General features: G+C 39.9%; 1 protein-coding gene across 1 annotated transcript in view; it reads left to right on the forward strand.

Annotated features, from left to right (window-relative positions):
- COL24A1 (collagen type XXIV alpha 1 chain) overlaps positions 1-19,261 on the forward strand; it is a 979,161-nt gene that overhangs the window by 291,188 nt on the left and 668,712 nt on the right. Inside the window, exon 7 of the mRNA XM_078645481.1 lies at positions 10,624-10,677. Coding sequence (XP_078501607.1) covers positions 10,624-10,677 — 54 coding nt within the window. The remainder of the gene's footprint in view (positions 1-10,623; positions 10,678-19,261) is intronic.

Raw genomic sequence — 19,261 nt, forward strand, 5'->3', positions numbered from 1 at the left:
CTTAAGCCTCTGGTAGTTTGGCACAAAAGCAGCCAGGCTTAACATAAAGGTAATGTGTAAATTATTTAAGCAGCACACAAACAGTCATAACGTTAAAACACAACATTTAACATCACAATCCAATTTAGAAAAAAATGTTACTTGTAATAAATATAATGATTCCAGAATGACAATAATCCAAGCAGTAGAACAGGAGATATTGAATTTCACAGATTTTAGTGAAAATAGCTCAAAGAAGCAGAAAGCACCACTTGCTGTTTTGTGCTTACTTGACCAGAGTAAAGTCACAATTTCAGGCCGACCGAAATGGAGTCTGGGTTGAATACAGGGATCAGGTTAGTCGCACTGAAGAGTTACTTTTCGGTCTGGCATGAAGAGTTCATTCACAGTGGCGAGGCTGAGAGGAGGAAGCTTTCAGCTTGAAGCTCTGGTCAAGCATCGCAGATGTTCCTAGCTGTAGTGAGAACAATTAGTGCTTGCTGGAGCTTTGCTTTTGTGGTTGCCAATGGCTGATGTTGCTGTAGAGCAATGATACCCAAAGTACGACCCGGGGACCGCATGCAGCCCTCCTGACCACTACATGCAACCCTCTGGGCAGCAGCAGCACTGGGCTGCCGTTTGCTCGACTCAGCAGAAACATGAAAAAAAAGTTAAATATATAGCAAACACTTATTTAAAGGCTAATTGTTGTTAGGAAAAGGAAGAAACTAGGCCCTTAACTATAGGAACACCTTTATTTGTAAAGACTGCCACTAGATATATAAGCCTTGCTTTCCCTACATTCACTTTACAACCCCCGCTGGCATTGGTGCGGCCCTCGGTCACACCATTGACCAAACTTTGCGGCCCTCAGGAAAATGTTTGTGAGTACCCATGGGGCGAAGTGCAGGTCTTGCGTTGCAGGTCATCGTGGATGGTTGCCATTGGTGCAAAGAGCAGGTCTCACCAGAGCTTTGCGTTGGTGGTCGTCTCGAGCAGCAGAGTCTTGGTGCAAATGGGACCTTTTGCAGCCCAAACATCTGGATTTTTGCCTTTGTCTTGTATATGAGCTCTCGCTGATGCCAAGCAAGAGTCCAGTGACTTGGCGGGTGGGCACTTCTTGGGTGTTAGGACACCCTCCAACAGAGCCCATTAATAGGGCTGAGGCAGGTCCAGGCAGGTTCTAGTTGGTGCTGGGCAGCTGTGCAGTTGCAGGGATGCCTCTGGAAGCTTGTTGTGTCCCTGTAGCTCAAACAGGAATTCAGCCAGCTGATGCTTGGAGTCACTCTACATAGCCGGGGATCATGGCAAGCAGGTCCAATCTTCCTTCTTCAGACAAAAAGCCAGTCTTTCTAGCAGCAGGTCAGTTCATCTGGCAGAAGGGTAGCCCTTCTTCTGAATATTCCATGGGTCCAGGAGTGTTCTGATGAGTGCTCATAAAGATCCTCTTTTTATTCCTGGTGCCAGTCTTTGTGTGTGGATATTTCAGGACATACCCCCAAAACTGGATCTGATCAGATCTTCCCCTTCCCCTAGTCCTGACTTAAACCGTCTGGGGAGATAAAGGCAAGGGCAGGTCTAGTGTCTGTTTTTTTTTGCGTGTGCTGTGGACAAGGTTGTTTGAAAGATAAACAGGGAAGGGTATAGTTCCTACCCAGCCATTCTGCCAGGAAGATCCTCTCCCAGCTACACCCAGGTCCCATTGTTCACTGCCTGGGCATATTCTTGATGGAGAAACCCTTAACAGGGCCAGGAAGCTGGAAACTTCTAGAAAGGTCTTAGAAACCTTGTGTAGGAAAATTTAAACTTCTTATAAGTGTTATTTTCAAAATTACAATCTAAAATCCGACTTTACCAATAAAGAGTATTATATATTATAATTTATTTGAGGATAATCATAATTTCTCTATCTGCTCAAAATCTGGAGTTAGCACATATTAATAGAAATAAGGTAACCCGGTGTTAGCCTATAGGAGCGATAGGCCTTACAACAGTGAAAAATGACTTTGGGAGTTTTTCACTGCTAGGACATGTGAAACTTAACACACATGTCCTACTTCTTAAATACCATGCACCCTGCCCCATGAGCCTTTAGGGCCTAACTTAGGAAGACTTATGCCTAGCAAAAGATGTATTTTGCAAGGTCAAAATGGCAGGTTGAAACTGCAGTGGCAGGCCTGTGACAGGTTTTAACAGAAAACGCCCATTGGTCACCATCACCATCTACAACAATGGTATTATCCTCATCCAGTCTTCAGATCACCACCTTAAATTATTTGAGGAATTTTTCCCTCTCATCAAGAAAACATCAATGCTGATGTATGATTCTTCCTCTGTTCCTCCTAATGCTAAAGGCATCACTAACTCACCGACATCACTTGGTAGGTCGGAAACCACTGCCCTCCACAGTAGACTGCAGTCTCACCCCGCAGCCAGATCAATGACTTCAGAATTACATTGCCAAGTTACCCACACCCTCGCCTCAACTATACATCCAACCTCCCACCTTCCTCAACCACTGCCTCCCCAGAATGCTGATCCCCAATAACATCTATGTCATGTTGTTAGCACTCCCTTTCACCTATCTAGTGAACTCTCCCCTCCTAACATCGATCTTACCTCTACCCCTAGTCCGCCCTCCCCTATGCCCTCTCCCCCAATACATCAGCACCTTCCCCAACATCACTACCCATTTACCCCCCTGCAGACCGCATCAAGACCTGACAACTACGCCCCATACCTCACTAGAATCCAGACTGGACGACTACAAAAAACTTGAAAGACCTCAAATCAGACTTACATAGACTAATTTGCATCACCACAGAGATGACCAGCATTCAGTGTCCTAATAAGGATCATAGGACGAAGACACTCACCCATGACAAACCCTTCAACCACCCGGCCATATCTCCAACACCCCTCCTTTCCAACCTGACATCTTCTTCCACGACACCTATGCCATCGAACTAGACCCTATTCCAGTGGGCTCATACGACTGATTAGATTGAAAGTGCCTTCATCCAACAATGATATCCGCACCCTCCTCTTGTCATATAACTCTTAACTCCCTGATTTCTCTGACAATCAGGGTATAATACATCCCATCCCATCCCGGTAAACCCACATAGAGCTCCATGGCTTAACCATAGAATGGTCAACAACCACAACCTCAGCTGAATTATCCCCCACACATTCTATCCCAGCACACCATAAGCCCCAATTGAAATGCATGCTAATCAACTGTAGATCATCTTCAAGACATGTGGGAGATATTGCATACCATAATCCTCACACACGATCTTGACCTTCTAATCTTGAATGAAACCTAGTTAAATGACTCCTCTGCTCCTATCCTTGACATACTCGCCCCTCCTAACCATGGCATTACTAGATTGAATAGACCCTATAGACCAGGTGGAGGCATCGCCTGCATACACAGCATCAACCTGTCAGTTAAACACGCACAAGCCCCCTTCTATCCACCTGCGAATACATTTGCTTCAATATCACTTGCAACAAAAGATCTTCATGCACACTGCACACGATCTATGACCCTCCAGGAGACAATCTGGATTTCATAGAACAAATCATGGAATTTATTGTAATAAACGCTGGTCAACATTGTAAACAAATCTTCCTCGGAGACTTCAACCTCCACTGGAACGATCTGAACGATCCTGAACGATCCTGTTGTTAACAGTTTTAAAACCTTCCTTGCTGACCTTAACCTGACCCAATTTTGTGACAACAAAGGATGAACCTTAGACCTTATCATCACAAACCCCAACTCAATTAAATTGGAATCTATCCTCGCCTGGGATTGGTCTGATCACCACTGAATCACATCAGGGATGCTGCTATAATCAACACAGCCCAACAAACGAAACCCAGACTCTGGAAAAGAAGCATGCACAACATTAACCTTAATGAACTGACATCTCTTAGCCATAATATTCTGCGTCCTCCTGTAGAGATGTCAGATGTCCTTGATCTTACTAATCACTACAATCGCTACATGGTGACTGTTCTTGACTCAATCCCTCCACTAAACCTAAAAAGAGTGTGTGTCCGCAAAGTATTCCAAACCTTGGTATAGTGGTAGCCTCAATACAGAAAGATGCAACCCAAGGCTAGCTGAACATCAGTGGAGATCAACTCCGTGCTGTAAACACCTCAAGCACTTGAGATCATTGAGGAACAGATACTACAAAAGCATCAGAACTTCAGAAGCAATTGTTTTCAGAAACCAGCTGGATTAAGTCAACAACCGACCCCAAAAACGTTTAAATCTCAATAAAGCTCATCTGACCTGTGCACATATTCCATCCCTTATTTGATCTAATCTGCTACCAAACTGCGAGGAATTCGCCTCCTTTTTTCTCCAGAAGACATAGAGCTTGAGAAATGATCTACAGATTACCATGGAACATCGTCCTCTGCCACCTCAAAGCATCCTCTCTGCCTCCCGGACAACTGTTCCTTTGTGGCCCCCCGGGCACTTACCCAAAAACAACTCCTCATGGAACTCTTTCAAAACCTTTGAGGAAAGTGGCATCCACAATATTCTAACAATGCTCAACCCCTCAAACCACTTCAATGACCCTCTACCTCCCAACTTCTTCAAGGAGATCATAATGGCAATACTTGCACTTTAGACCAAGATTGTTAATGCCGCCCTCCTTCAAGGCGTTATCCATGACTGCCTAAAGTCCAGTCAGTTTTCCCCCATCCTAAAAAAACAAAAGCAGATCAAACTGACTTAAACAACTTCTGACCTATCTCCAATATTCCTACCCTGGCGAAGCTCCTTGAAAAATGTGTTCACACTCTGTAACCACATCAATCAATTATGATTATTAGACCAATTTCAATCTGGTTTCCATCCAGAGCACAGCAGTGAATTGGGATTGACACACATAGTGGACAATGCCTTAAAAATGCTGAATCAGAACCAATCCTGCATTATAATCCTCCTTGACCTATCATCAGCATTTGATATGGTTAAGCATGACAACCTACTAGACCTTTTTGGAACATTGTATGGGGTTATCAGAATCAGTTCTTAACTAGTTCACCTCCTATCTCCAAAACAGGACTCAAAGAGTCAAGGTTAATCACTCACTGTAGGAGACCATGCCAGTCACCTGGTTCCTCACTTTCGCCCACTCTCTTTAACCTGTTCATGGAGTCTCTTACGGAAATTTTGAGTTCATCCAACATCCACTATCACAGGTACGCTGACCATACCCAATTATACTAAAAATGTTCCTCCCCAGAAGACATCAGTTACCTCAAAACAACTCTGCAGAAATGTCAAAATTGGCCAGCATCCAATCACCTCAAACCAAATACTCAAAAATCGGAATTCCTCCTCATCGCCTCACCTTACCAGTTCCCTGTCATTAAAGAATGGTTGAAACATCTAATAGCCCACAACTGCATTCCACAAGTCATTGACTCTGCAAGACCACTGGGATTAACTCTTGACAAGAACCTTAACATGCAGAAACACATCACAACTTCAAGCACGCAGTGCAAGACCTAGTGATTACCAGGTTGGAATATGGAAGTGCAACCCTCTATGGACTGCCCAGATCCAAACTGGCCCCTCTGAGAGCCTTGCTCAACTCTGCTGCTAGGCTCATCACCGGCTCAAAAAGAAACAAGCACATCACCCCCAATCTGAAATCCCTCAACTGGCTCATGTACAAAGCAAGAATCCAGCTACAAATTGCCTGTATGACACACAAAGAGCTCCACTTCCAACCCCTAGATATCTTGCTCAGAAGCTAGAACTTTCTGATAGTTCCAGATTATCTAGGAGCTCTAACACCTTACTTCTGAAACCTCAAAGATTCTGCAAGAAGACAACTTATAACTGAACTTTCTCTGGGATTGCTCCGAGAATTTCAAACACCTTGCCCCATGAAGTCAGGATGAATCCCTCAACTATATCCTTCAAGAAAGAATTCAAAGTACTCCTTATGAACACATTTCTTCCCTATATCCTAAGAAACTCATTCCGATTCTCGATTCCTCAATTTAACTCATGACTAGGGCGTACTGACTATCTTATGTTCTCGACTTCTCAGTCCTGACACTACCCTCCCTTTTCTCAATACTGCAAAACCCTGCAGTTTTCTTGACTATGATACTTTTGTATTTATTGGCTTATCTCTTCTGTTCTCTGGATACTACCTATCCTGTATTTTTTTCTCGAATATGATATTGGGATTATTGCTCTCTGTATATTTGAAAAGTGCTCTGATAGCTGCAAGGGTCATGTTCACGCTATAAAAAAAACTATGAAATAAATAAAAATAAAAATACATTTTAGGGTGGGACAATGACTGCCGCAGTCAACAAGCAGCATTTAATTTACAGGCCCTGGGTACATGTAATACCATGTACTCGGGACTTATACGCAAATTAAATGTGTCAATTAGGTGTAGTCCTATTTTACCATGTTTTAAAAAGAGAGCACACACACTTTAGCACTGGTTAGCAGGGATAACACACACCGAGTTCTAGCAATATAAAGGAGTGAAGACAGAAGTTTTAGGGGAGTATCCTGCCAAGGATATCAGGTCGATCAACACGCCATCTAAGATGAGACAACCTGGGATTGTCTAAAATCAGGACAGTGCTACAATGCCACTAAACAGCAGATATATAAATGGCTTTAAAAAAGAAAGCAAAATATAGGATTTCTCCATTGGTGTGATGGTACTTCACTGGCTCATGGGATATTTATAAAATTGTAATTTAGGCCTGGGGGTCAGGTCTCTTTATGAATTCTAAGGTAGAAAATGAATAATTTACAAATGTTAATATACAGTTCTTGTTGTGGAATGCTTTGTAAGTGTACATAATGCTTTCCTACCCCTGCGAGGCACAAATATTTTCTTTTTATATTGTTATATCAAATAGATAGTTTAACTAGAACGGTGGGATATTTAATATATGGATTGGGAATATTTGTTGCCACTTGAAGAAATATGCATTTTTACACACTTTCCCCATATTATTTAATGAATATGTTTGGCAGTAGAAAGATGTTTTTGTCTGTGTTGTGTACGTTCTTCTGTGATATTGGGAAAGAGAGCATCTGTCCTGGTGGTGCCGAAAAGCTCCATCAGTGCAACTTCTGTTTTGCTTGGCGGCTGCTAATTATTTGGGATTTAAAGGCTGTAGATCCAGTTTCAGACCACGGATGCCTCTTTAAGGAAAGCCATAACGGTGGTAACCTGAGCTGCATATAAATGTGGGAACTACTGCTGCAGGTATGCAAATTGCTACCTATGGAAGAAAAGTCGTATCACTGTGATAAAAGCAAATGGTATTTTGACGGTTCCCTTCGGCAACATTGTGCAGTGAGTTAATGCTCTCTGCTGACATCTGCTGTGAGCTGAAGATTATTAGTATCCCAGCAAGCCAGCTGTAGACATTGAGCTAAACTGAGAACCTTTATATCGAGTAATAGCAGATAAAGTATTCAATTAAGTGCACGCAAAAGCCCTGTTTTATAACACAGAGCATTAACGGTATTATTAATTAATCTTAACTATCTCTCTAAAAAGAATTCCCTCGTGTTAAAGCTGTTTCAGGTTTCCCCTTTCAGACTGTCTTTTACAGTCCTAGTCAGACCTCATTTCTAAAGGCTTGTATTGGTCTTACCCCAGAACTTTGCTGACACTTCTTTCCTAAACATATAGTTAGGTCTCAGCAGATTGAGGGAAAGAAATGGAGTTTGATTTAATATTGTTAAACATATATGCTTATATTTCTGTTATCAATTGGCCTTACGTCCAGGAACATGATAAATTAATGTTTTCTTGTGCCCAACTAAATGGGTTGTATTTTCTCAGCACTTTCGTGTCCAGTTTAACAAGTCACTGAAAAAGTCAAATTGTGTATTCAACAAGCGACGTATACGTACGCATGCAGAACATGGTATTTGGTCTCAGCCCCCTTTCTAATGAAAGGGATCCATAATGATGTACTAAGCCAAGAATTCCAAATTCGGGGTCAGTTTGGCGAAAGGCCCTACTTGTTGTAAAGACGATAGGCGGAGCATGAGGCTCAGCCGCGCACATGGAGCCAACTTAATGTAAAATGTTCTGAGATTCTGAGCGAGAAGCCAGAATGTAGATGTTGTAAATGCTTGCTTAGATGCTTTCATGTCTTCTGCATAATCCATATATAGTTTTACATATAATAATGATCAGCGTTAACTTGAGTATACTTAGTGATTAATTTATTTAACATTTTTGTAGGATCTGCTAGGTGCCTGGGTGAACGAATATCTAGGCTGCCTAGTCTTGATTTTAGCTCGTGCTTCTTTCTCAAAGTTTCAGTCTCTTCATTTCACACTTGTGGGTTCTTTTTCCATCTCTGTTTGCTCCTTTCTCACTGTGTTCCTGTCTTTTTCTCTCTCATTCTATCGAGCTTTTCTGCCTCTCTCTCTTGCTCTATGTGAAAATTTAAAATAAGTCTGCATCACCAAAAAGGAGTGTGAACTGCAAAAACTGGTATTCATTAAGCACTGAAGTCCTCATTACAAGAGACCTCTAACATTTGATGGGGCTGGTAACTGCAGTTACCTGACCTACAGGAATTATGAGAACCGGAAGAACACCAGAGATCTTGTTGCTTTCACTCACAGATTTCCACTACGAAATTACAGAAGGAATCAGACCTGGAATTACAGAATTCTCAATTGAGGCCTTATTTCCTAATGGGCCAGAATTCCCCCACTCCAGGAGTACCTCCGAAACTGGTTGGTACCACCAATGTCAGTAACTCTGGGAGTGGGGAACATGTCCATTCCCAAAGCTGCCCCTAATGAGAGCCTAAGTATTCTGATCATTGTGACTAGCAAGATATAGAACATTTGCAATGCATGATATTGTACAAGAGTATGTACTCTGCTCTCCATTATATTCTTCTTAATTTTACCCGCCCCCGTTTACTGCTTTTGTTTCCTGTATCCATTACTTTACTTTGCTTTGTACCTTATTTTACGGAATTTGATAAAACGTGTTGAAATTAAAAATAATAGAATAACTCCGACATTTAAAATCGTTTTTTGAGGCATATGCAATTCTGTCTGGTCATGGCCATCTAGGAGCAGTATTTTGATGATGTGCAATGCATCTTCCCTCTTCCTAGACTTAGAAATTTTAGACTTAGAACTGTCTCCTGGTTTTCAGGAAATGACTTAAAAATTATTTGAAGCCCTTGCCATATGTAAAGAATCATATCACGTTAAAATACTTGATTTCTGGTATATTGACTTTGCTTTGATTCTGACCAGTTCTCTTGTCTCATACTTTAATTGACTTTGCGTTCTATCAACCGCAACAGCAACTCCACCACCCATGAATGCCACATCAGAAGTAGCATGTTGCACAGTGATCATTGATAACGCAGCTGCAACACCGAATTTCAGTACAAGCAGCGTGAGCGGTACCAGTGCACCCATCAATCACATGTTGATGATATGACCACTTGCAGTTGTCAGTCACCAGGACCTGCTGCTGTTTGATCAATTTTGGTATGTTTATGAGCTCTGGCCTCAGCAGGCAGCAGAACCAGCTCAAGCAACACTGAGAATCACAGCTATTGTGCCATCCCCCGGCATTCCCATTCCCCCTGAATCTCATAAGAACAGCTCTGGAGATTCTTGGTTTAGACCTCATCGTCCGCATACCTTGTTCAATGCATCTGTGCCAACAAGTAGCTGTTGTGGATCTAGACCATCTTCTCTGTTCCTTAGGTTATTGTTTTTACGAAAGTGACAAAAACCTATTAATATTGTCGCTGCACTGCAGTTAGACAGACTCAACATTTTAGAACATTCTGAGGAAGTACTCATACTTTCAGGACACTAATGTGGATATTAACCATACCATGGTTCCATCATACACCCCTAACAACCTCCTTTTTGTTGTTCTTGTGCACATCATTCAGTTATCATATTACCTGGGAATCTACTATGGACTGTTATGTACAGGCCTGGAGTATGCAGCTAGGACCATAGCTATCATTACTGCAATGGGGCAGTGACGCCTGGACCCTGGACAGTGAGGTCCCTACTGCACCCCAGTTATGGCTGTCTTTCACTACTCAGCTGGGTGTACAGTGGTCCATTTTCCTTCCTTGCTTTCGGCCCTTGATATACTTTCTACACTGCTGTAAGGCTGTGTTCAGGGAGGTACAGGCACTCCCTCACCCAGACCATGTAGGCTGCGGTCTAATGCGCAGTAAAATGGAGAAAACTTTCTAAGAGGAATCACCATTTCCTGATCCCTGTTCTCATTCACTGCCATCTCTGTGTGGATGTCTGACTCTCTAACAAATTACAGCCCGTTTAAAATATCCATATATCATTATTATTTTGAAAACCTGGCACAATCAAGAAAAGGCTTATACGCTTTTGTATACAAAACAAGTTTCAGCATTTTGTAGAGGAGGAAGTAAACATAAATATTAATTGATAAAATATCACTAAAACTCATGAACACATTAGAAATGTTGAACTGACCTATGCTAGGTGTTACTTAATGAGTTTTATCGTAATTTTCTTCATGTTATGAACAAGCTCAAATTTTAAAACACATTCCTTTTTGTTATATTTTACAGGGTGACCAAGGATTAATGGGAACAATTGGACCCCCTGGTCCGCAAGGTCAAAAAGTAAGTTCATCTTAAATTATTTTATTTTATTTAAAAAAAAATGTTATTGGTATTTACAGATTACATACATATAAACAAAGAACATACAAATAGAGTTCTTTGGAGGATCATGTAGAGCAATAGCGATGAGCTTGACGGACTGTCTTTGTACGCCCAAGTCGACAGGCTAACAAGTAACATGTAACACATAATCTGTTGCGTTTGGCGAGTTTCTAGTAGGAACAAAAAAAGTGGTGGTAGTTGTTTTGTGACAGAACCTCTGGACCGTTCTTGGATGTAGGTAGAGCTAGAACCGGGTTGTACCTTGTCTATGGTGGTTTGTAGGAGTCTATGAATTTGTCCAGTTTCAACCACATCTCTCTGTTGGGGTGTCTCCAGGGTGTGTGTCTGAGAGTGGTGTAGTCTGCTCCTCTGAGGAAGATCACCCAGTTCAGCCACCCTTTGAATGTGGCCCATCTTAAATTTTTTATTTGTTGAATAGCACTATTTTTGTAAGGTAACTTGTACTTCCATAGCTTATGAACCAGATGTTGCTGAAGCTGGGCTTCTACAGGTGAAAACTGAATTAAAAAGACAGCAGCTCAAAGCATAGTGGTAACCCCAATATGACTCGTAAACAGAGTCACTGCCCACATCAGGATTACAAGTGAGCCGGGGACACCATATCCATCTCCCCTGGAGCAATGAACTTTTCAGCAGCAAAAAGAACAATTTCCAGATAGCAAATGATCTAAAAATAGGGAATGACCTGTTATAGTCTGTGCAGTAAAACAAATGTCTCTTTTTTTTTCTCCACTTCCCAGGGTCCAACTCATGATGGCCCTATATTTCCCCATTCCAGAATTATTGATGGTCCAGTAATTTACATCAACATTAAGGCTCCCTGTTTTCCATTTTTACAGATTTTTACAGATAAATACAAACAGAAAAACATTTATTTTCTAGTCTGTATTTATTTTTATTTGTGGATAAAAACGGACATTGAGTTGTTTTTGAGTGATTCTAAATGTTGTCAGTCATAACTGCCAGGCCAATAGCAGTGCGAATTGACAGGCAAAGGTTTTAAAAATAAAGGAATTTTAGTAAAGAGCCGTAAACAGTTGTAGATTTGCACAACCTTCATACTAAAAATTGCATGTTTTCTTATTATGGCGTATTTTATCATCTCTGTGTGTATATATCATTGAAACCTGCCAGGCGTTCAGGCACAAGTGTACATTAACTGGTTAAATAAATGTAGAAATATACACATTTCAGCTTAATTTTTTCAGAAAACCTAAAATAAATATGGATAAATACAGGTAAAATGAATATGGATAAATACAGATGGAAATGACAAAAATGTAAATACCATAAAACTGGGAGCCTTAATCATAATTAGTTGTTTTTTAAATCATGCACTCATGAAGGTAATGAGTGAGCATGCTATGTGTCTACCTACTTTAACCTGCACATCATATTACAATCCGCCCGTCATTTAAATAGAATATCTACTTCCTGATCAGGAAGTGCAGTGCTGTCTGAATGCCAGAACAAGCCTCGCATTGTTAAGAACCAGGATTACCATGCCAAAACGTCATTTCTTAGCAAAATAGGAGATTTGTCAATTGGATTATGTATCTATTTTCTGTATTCAAGTTATGTAGGTTTTCAAAAGAATAACATACCGAGCTGTGCTAGAATATGAAAGGTAGCGTTGCCTAATATGCAAGACATGTATTGCTAAGCTGATGCTACCAACCAGATAAAAGCAAGTTTGAGGTTTTTCTTGCTTAGGCTGATAATTAAGGGTTATTAACAGCATCAAGTCTGGGGTTCCCGTTTTAGAGTTCGGAATGTAGATGCTGACTTTGGTAGGTTAAGCAAATTAAATATGCATGAGATTAAGTACAATAAATCTCATTTCACTCTCAATTTAGCTGAAATGTAAAATTGAATTTCAAGAAAGAAAATAGGCTGCAGCAGTGTCTTAATTGCTATCGCACTTTTTATTTGTTCATATTTTGAACCATAATGTATACTCAGTGATATTTTTATCTTTCATGTGAAAAATATGTAAAATAACAGAATTGTGTTGTGCATTGGTGGTACTAGTTACCCTCTAAGTCCAACTATGAAATATCTTAAAGTGTCAACATAGTGGGTTCCCCTATATAAGCAAGTTTAGTATTTGGTATGTTCAGTTTGCAGTTGTGCAAAACATCAGATGAGTCATACAAACTAAGGCCTCTTTATAAGATGTTCAGGGCTGTATCCCGATGGGTATAAAGCTTCCGGTGATTTTGTGTGCTCGGGTGTTGCCAGAGCTGTGATTATTGGATCTGCAAATACTGGGCTTGCAAATCTCTGCTCCAGAAGCACCGGACTCAGTTTAACCAGGTGCAGATGCACACCCGGTGATATTGTGGACACGGACTGCAGGCAGAGGCAAACATTTGCCCCAGAACTGCTACTGAACATCACAGAGAGAAGACAAAGCACCCTCAACATGGCCCTGTCCTGGCTTTACCGTCCCTACCCCGTCACCCTCAGGTCCTGACCCTCAGCAATCCACTAGCCACCCTTCACCACGTCCTCAAAACAGGTGGTTGTTCGATCCTGATGGAGGGATTTATTGGGGAAAAGGTCCCGACATTTCAAAATTCGTATGGTATTCTGCATTCTAGCTGAAATAGCCTAGGATACTTGATGTGGGAGTACCATCTGGAATCATAGATTCTGGCTCCAGGATCCTCGCACTAAATAATGAGCAATTTGTAATGAGGTCCTTAATGGTATTTTTATCTCCTCATTTGTCATTTTGAGATCTGAAGGGGCTGTGTGGAGGGTAGCTCGTTTCTCCCCAGAACTAGTCATGAAGCAATGAAGGAATGAGCTGATTTAGTATAGCACATAGCTACTCAGACTAGAGTGTCCTGGCGCTGAAATAGGATAGTTGGCAGATCACTGAAGCCTTTCAGTTGAATTTAGAAATGAATTTGTCATATTTTGTCACACCTTAGGAGAAAGATTTGGTGAAAATACCTAAGTAAGTAGAGGCCGAGAAGATATTTAGAAAGATTGTAACTCAGCTATGCACTGTTACAGAAGTACTTAGAGCAATTTTAATAATGGGGATAAAAACACTTGACAGAGCTATTGTGAAGACACTGCATTTTGGCAACTCACTTCTTCATTTACTATTTATATGATATCTTAGATTATGGCCTCATCTGAAATTTGCTTAAAATGCTATTAGGTGGTAAAAATATGTTGTTGAAACAATAAGCCTATTAGTCAGTTACAATATAACTCCTTTAGAAATTTTTTTTAGCAGGAGATATATACCGAGATACATGACTGCATGACACATACATTTTGTGAAATGTTCCACTATAACATAGAGGAAATCAAAGTCTGAAATGTAAGTGACTAGTTTTCCAATGTCTTTTCTTGGCAAAGGTGAGAGAAAAATATAAGCTCCATTTACACTACACCTGCAGGCTGCTAATCTCTCCAATAGGTTCCCATTAGGTTTCGGACTGACATATGACCTTTTGGAGTGTATGTTCTGCAAGCCCTACTAGATAAAGCCAAAGCCTTTAATACAATGGGCCATCCGTGTCTAATGTTTATGGTCACAACTGTAGGGATAATCCATTATAGCTCTTTTAGCTGAACCAAGCCTTACTTGCAAGGGCCCGATCATAAATCAAGCATTGGCAATACTAACTCTGTAATGCTTACAGCAGGCACATGGTGGCAACATTATTACATGCATCCCAAATTATGAGGGGAAAATTTAGCCAATTTCCCTACAAAATGCTGGGGTTAATTAAACAATGAAGACCCAATGGAGACACCCGAGGTATGCTGCAAGTCAGTATTATGGATTTCATTAGGTTGCCAACACACAGCCAAAGATAATATACAAAGAATGCCACAGGAACGTGCCGTCCTGTGGGATACTTTGGAATCCTCACTCTCTCTGGGATAATTCAGAAGGTATGGGAGTTTTTGAGGTGATAATTAGTCAACAAGGATGCCGCTTCCAAAAAAGATGCTGAAAACACCCAATTACCATAAAACAAGCACTGACAAAGCTAAAAGGGCTGGCTTTGGCTAGCGTGCAATTTAATAATTTATTTATTTGCACACCTAAACAATATGCAAAAACTGTAAACAAAAATAAAATAATGGAGTGGCCTAGCAGCTGGCACACCAAACCTTGCACTGAAGTGCAAACGTGTTGTGGTTTGAGAGTGAATCTGATCAGGAAAGTACTGTCACTCACAGTGCAAGAGAGACAGGGATTTCAGTGTGGTGACCCATTACCTCATGCTCTTGGCTGTGGTGGGAGTAAAAAAACTGTGAATTTCTTATAAACCAACTGATAAAGAGGGTTGTCCCAAAACCTATATATCTGTATCTGTGTGCATTTAAAGAATAAATGTTTTGGAAAACCTGATACAGTGAGATCACTAAATCAGTTTCTAGGCCAGACCTAAAAATAATTAACACAACATGAAATATACTCCTATCTCAGTGTTTAACCCCCTGGCTGCGGCCAGAATTACGTGCCTGTGCGGCACATTCCGATCGCGGCGTGGTCATGACGGCTCCCGGCCGTCATCAGTACACGCCCACCGTAACTGATGACGACTGGGAGCCGTCATCAGCACTGAAGGGGTTAAATAAATTAAGATGACAATTTATTGCAAGCAAACTGACAACAGAAAACGAAAAGATCGAATGTATCATTGTCAGAGTGAAAATAATAAATGAAAAACAATGCAAACCAAGTATTAAACACCATTAAAGCATTTTAAATGCACAGTCCAAGAACTGTGAACCAATGCTCCTCCCCTAGATGATTACAACATCCTATACTTAGATGAAAATGTGGAAGCAATGAAAAAGCCATTAGCAGCACAAAATGTCATGCCACTTCTGGTAAAAAGGGGAGAAAAGATGCCAAGCTATTCTTGAGTAACCTTCTTTGGCTGCTAGTAAAAGCTAATCTTCAATATAGTCTCCTTTCTTTTACCCTCAAGTTGTTAAGACTGTTTATACTGCACACTACTCATAGTTTCTATTCCGTAATGTGCTGTCAGTTAACCCGCCAATCACATAAAGTGCTCAGGAAATTTGAGTTTTAGAGTTATTTTCTTTGTTGGAAGTCGCAAGTAGTCTTTGGTGGTTGATAACCTTATAATAAACCATGTATATTGTGCTGCAACCAAAAGAAGGATGCATTATATTTCCATATTTGTGGTCTAGAGAATAACCAGTCTCCATATGACCGTTCTTGATACGCCATTCATTGATTTGCCTGTGCCTCAATGGCTGAACGCAAATGTCTGTTGCACACATGTGCAGTAGTAATGTGCTACCACAGTAAACACCACAAATATACAGTGGGTGGCTCTGGAGCAATAATTCTTACAATAATTCAGCTAGTGAGACGAGCATCATTTCCTCCACAATGAAATCATACTGTGCCAGAGTACACACAGTTTCACAGCACTGTCCAACATTTCCTTGGATTATTAGCAGATTAATGCTTAATGTATATCCCATTACATCGCAATGGCATAAAAGAAGAGGATTGGGAGGGTTCTAACAGTTGATGCAAACTTGGTTGTGACCATAAGAACTAAAACCTAATATGGAGTTTGAAGGACAGGGCATAGAAGTGCTATCGACTATAATTTGGCTATCCTGGTTTAGGTTTAAACCTATAATACCTGATAAAACTTTACACCATAAAAGAAATAGCCCTCACCAGTGTAAAACATATAAACAATGATAAACACCTGCACAGCCGCAAACTAAATGCCTTTCAAAGAAAGAAAAGGAGAATCAAAGAGTAAATTTGTATTTCTTCCTGAAGGGGCCAATACAATGTAACTTTGCTATACAAGATAGCCGGAAAGACTTGGCTAACATTATTCTGCTTGAGTTTTGCTGTTTATGGATGTCACTACAATATTGGTTCTACTTACTTTTAATTTTTGTGGTCTTTGGTCTAAACATGCAGGGTTTAGAAGCTTGTTTTAGGTCTTATTTAATTATTTTATAAACTGTAGAGAATCAGAAAATATCAAAATGATATTTGATATTTTAGCTAGGTTTGATTCTTTCACTGATAAGTAAAATGGCTGGTTTCATAGGACTTTTTTCCTAAATGTACCATCACATTTACCCTCAGACATAGAATTGGTAAAACCTTTGGATACATCAGCCTGCTTTTCTAGCAAGTCAGTATTAATAGTAGGTGGATTGCCAAACACCTCAGGCTTTAAACATAGGCGTACTGACTGGTATAGGTGAAAAGAATGCTGTCACCAAACATCTGGGATAGTAGTGAAAACATGACACCAGACGTTTGGAAAACATGGAATGCTGCTGCAAAAAGTTCTTATCAAGTTGAACAAAGATTGGAGTGATGTTGCTTGTATTTGAAGTGATTTAGTTACGTATATGAAAAAGTTTTGTGATGATCTGTCAAAATCAATACCTGATATAAAGTGCTTCCCTGTAAGAGATCCTTGCCACTTGCTAGATGGTATGCTGAAAGCATCTTTACAGACTTCAGAGTTAGTAAAGATTGCTATTGACTTTGTAGTCCATTCTGGTGCACTGTTTCACTATGCATGGGAACCTGAATGCAAATATTTCTCATTTTGTCCTTTGTGTCATCCCAACTGTATCATTTAGCCCGTGTTTCTCAGTCCTAGAAGCTATGAATGCTATATTATCCATGTGGTGACCGTTTACAGAATTTTCCAGTTAGTGATGATGCCAAAGGCAAGAAATGTGAGGATCTTCATTTGCATATTCATAGTGATGTGAAAAAAGTGCACTCTATTGCATTCTTGGATTTTTAAAGGAAGACACGACTGGTGTAGTGGACATAATCAAAAAACTAGAGTCTGAAAACACCCTGGTCTACCAAGTGTTCAGCATAATTGGTGTAGATGTTAAACATGACCTTGAGAGTAGGCTGGGCAACACTTTTAGTGACTTTGGCACTGCAACGTGTTTCATGTTAGAATGCTTGCCACTTGGTAAGCAAAGAAATGTTAAGGAGCAATTCAGGAAATTTTATTTTACAATGCATGTGAAATGGCTTGTAATGATGCATAGAAATGTCCCTTCACCAACCATGGCATTTGAAGTCAATGAAGCCTCACTGTGGTACTCTGCACAAGTTCTAGATCCCTTCCGCAAAAGGGGATTTTCTCCGGGCTTTGAAAAGTACTGCTTCACTTTTGACCACTTCAATAACTCTGGGGGCATATACACCCAGTTCAATGCATATGCTGCAGAACCTGTGTCAGAGGATCCCAATCTTCAGGTGCACCAGCATTGGCATGGGAAGTTGTGTCAGAGGCCATAATTAGCAAATTGTTTACTGGCTTAATTGGCGTTGCCCATCTCAAGTGCCAATATTGCGAGGGCCTTTTCACAGATAAAAGTTTACAGGGACAGAAAGAGCGAGGGCTCTTGACCAAAGACTCACCGAAGAAGTATTGTATGGTGTACTACAATAAGTTTGATTTGTAAAAACGTATTTGGACCTCTCATATCCACTGTACAGACATTGTCTATATACCATGCACTATCAGTGCACAAAGCAAGCAATAATAATAACAAAACGATTCACTGATTGAATATCGATGGTAAAAATATCGAGAATATACATTGTAAAAGTATCGACTCCCTATACTTAACCAGGTAAGTACAAAAATATTGAATACAAATATTGAAGTTAAAAATATAGATGTAAAACATAGATTTAAAAATATGAATAAAATACAATAATATATAATACATATATAACATATTAATATTATCTTTAACAAAATAAATAACATGTAATATACATTTTAACTAAATATAAAAATGTAACTTTATTTAAAAAAATATAAACATGCAAACATAATAGTTTATACATATACATATATTTACTTTAAAATAATTGAACTATTATCTTTATTTGATTAAACTTTTCAATTATATAAAAATAAAATATATACATATATCAATAATTTAAAATAAAAAAATTCTATATTTAATTAAAGCATTAAACTATTAAAACTAAATTAGAACATACATTTCGCAATACAATAAATACAACAGTAGGGAAAGTGTTGGATAGCAAAATAATTACATTTGCTATTCCAACTGCAATGAGTGCAACAGTAGGGAAAATATTGGATAGCGGAGGGGTAAAAATTATTATTCCCTCTCCAGTGAGTGCAACTGTAGGGTAAGTGTTGGATTGCGAAAGGGAAAAAAAGATTATTCCCACTATAGTGAGTGCAACAGTAGGGAAAGTGTTAGATAGCAGAGGGGTAAAAATTATTATTCCCACTCCAGTACGTGCAAAAGTAGGGAAAGTATAAGATAGCGGAGGAGTAAAAATTACTATTCCCACTCCAGTGATTTCAACAGTAGGGAAAGTGCTGGATAGTGAAGGGGTAAAAACTACTATTCTCACTTCAAAGAGTGCAACAGTAGGTAAAGTGTTGGATATCAGAGGGGTAAAAATTACTATTCCCAATCCAGTGAGTGCTACAGCACGGAAAGTATTGGATAG

The sequence above is a fragment of the Lissotriton helveticus genome, chromosome 1_1, assembly GCF_964261635.1.
Source record: "Lissotriton helveticus chromosome 1_1, aLisHel1.1, whole genome shotgun sequence".
Classification (NCBI taxonomy): domain Eukaryota; kingdom Metazoa; phylum Chordata; class Amphibia; order Caudata; family Salamandridae; genus Lissotriton; species Lissotriton helveticus.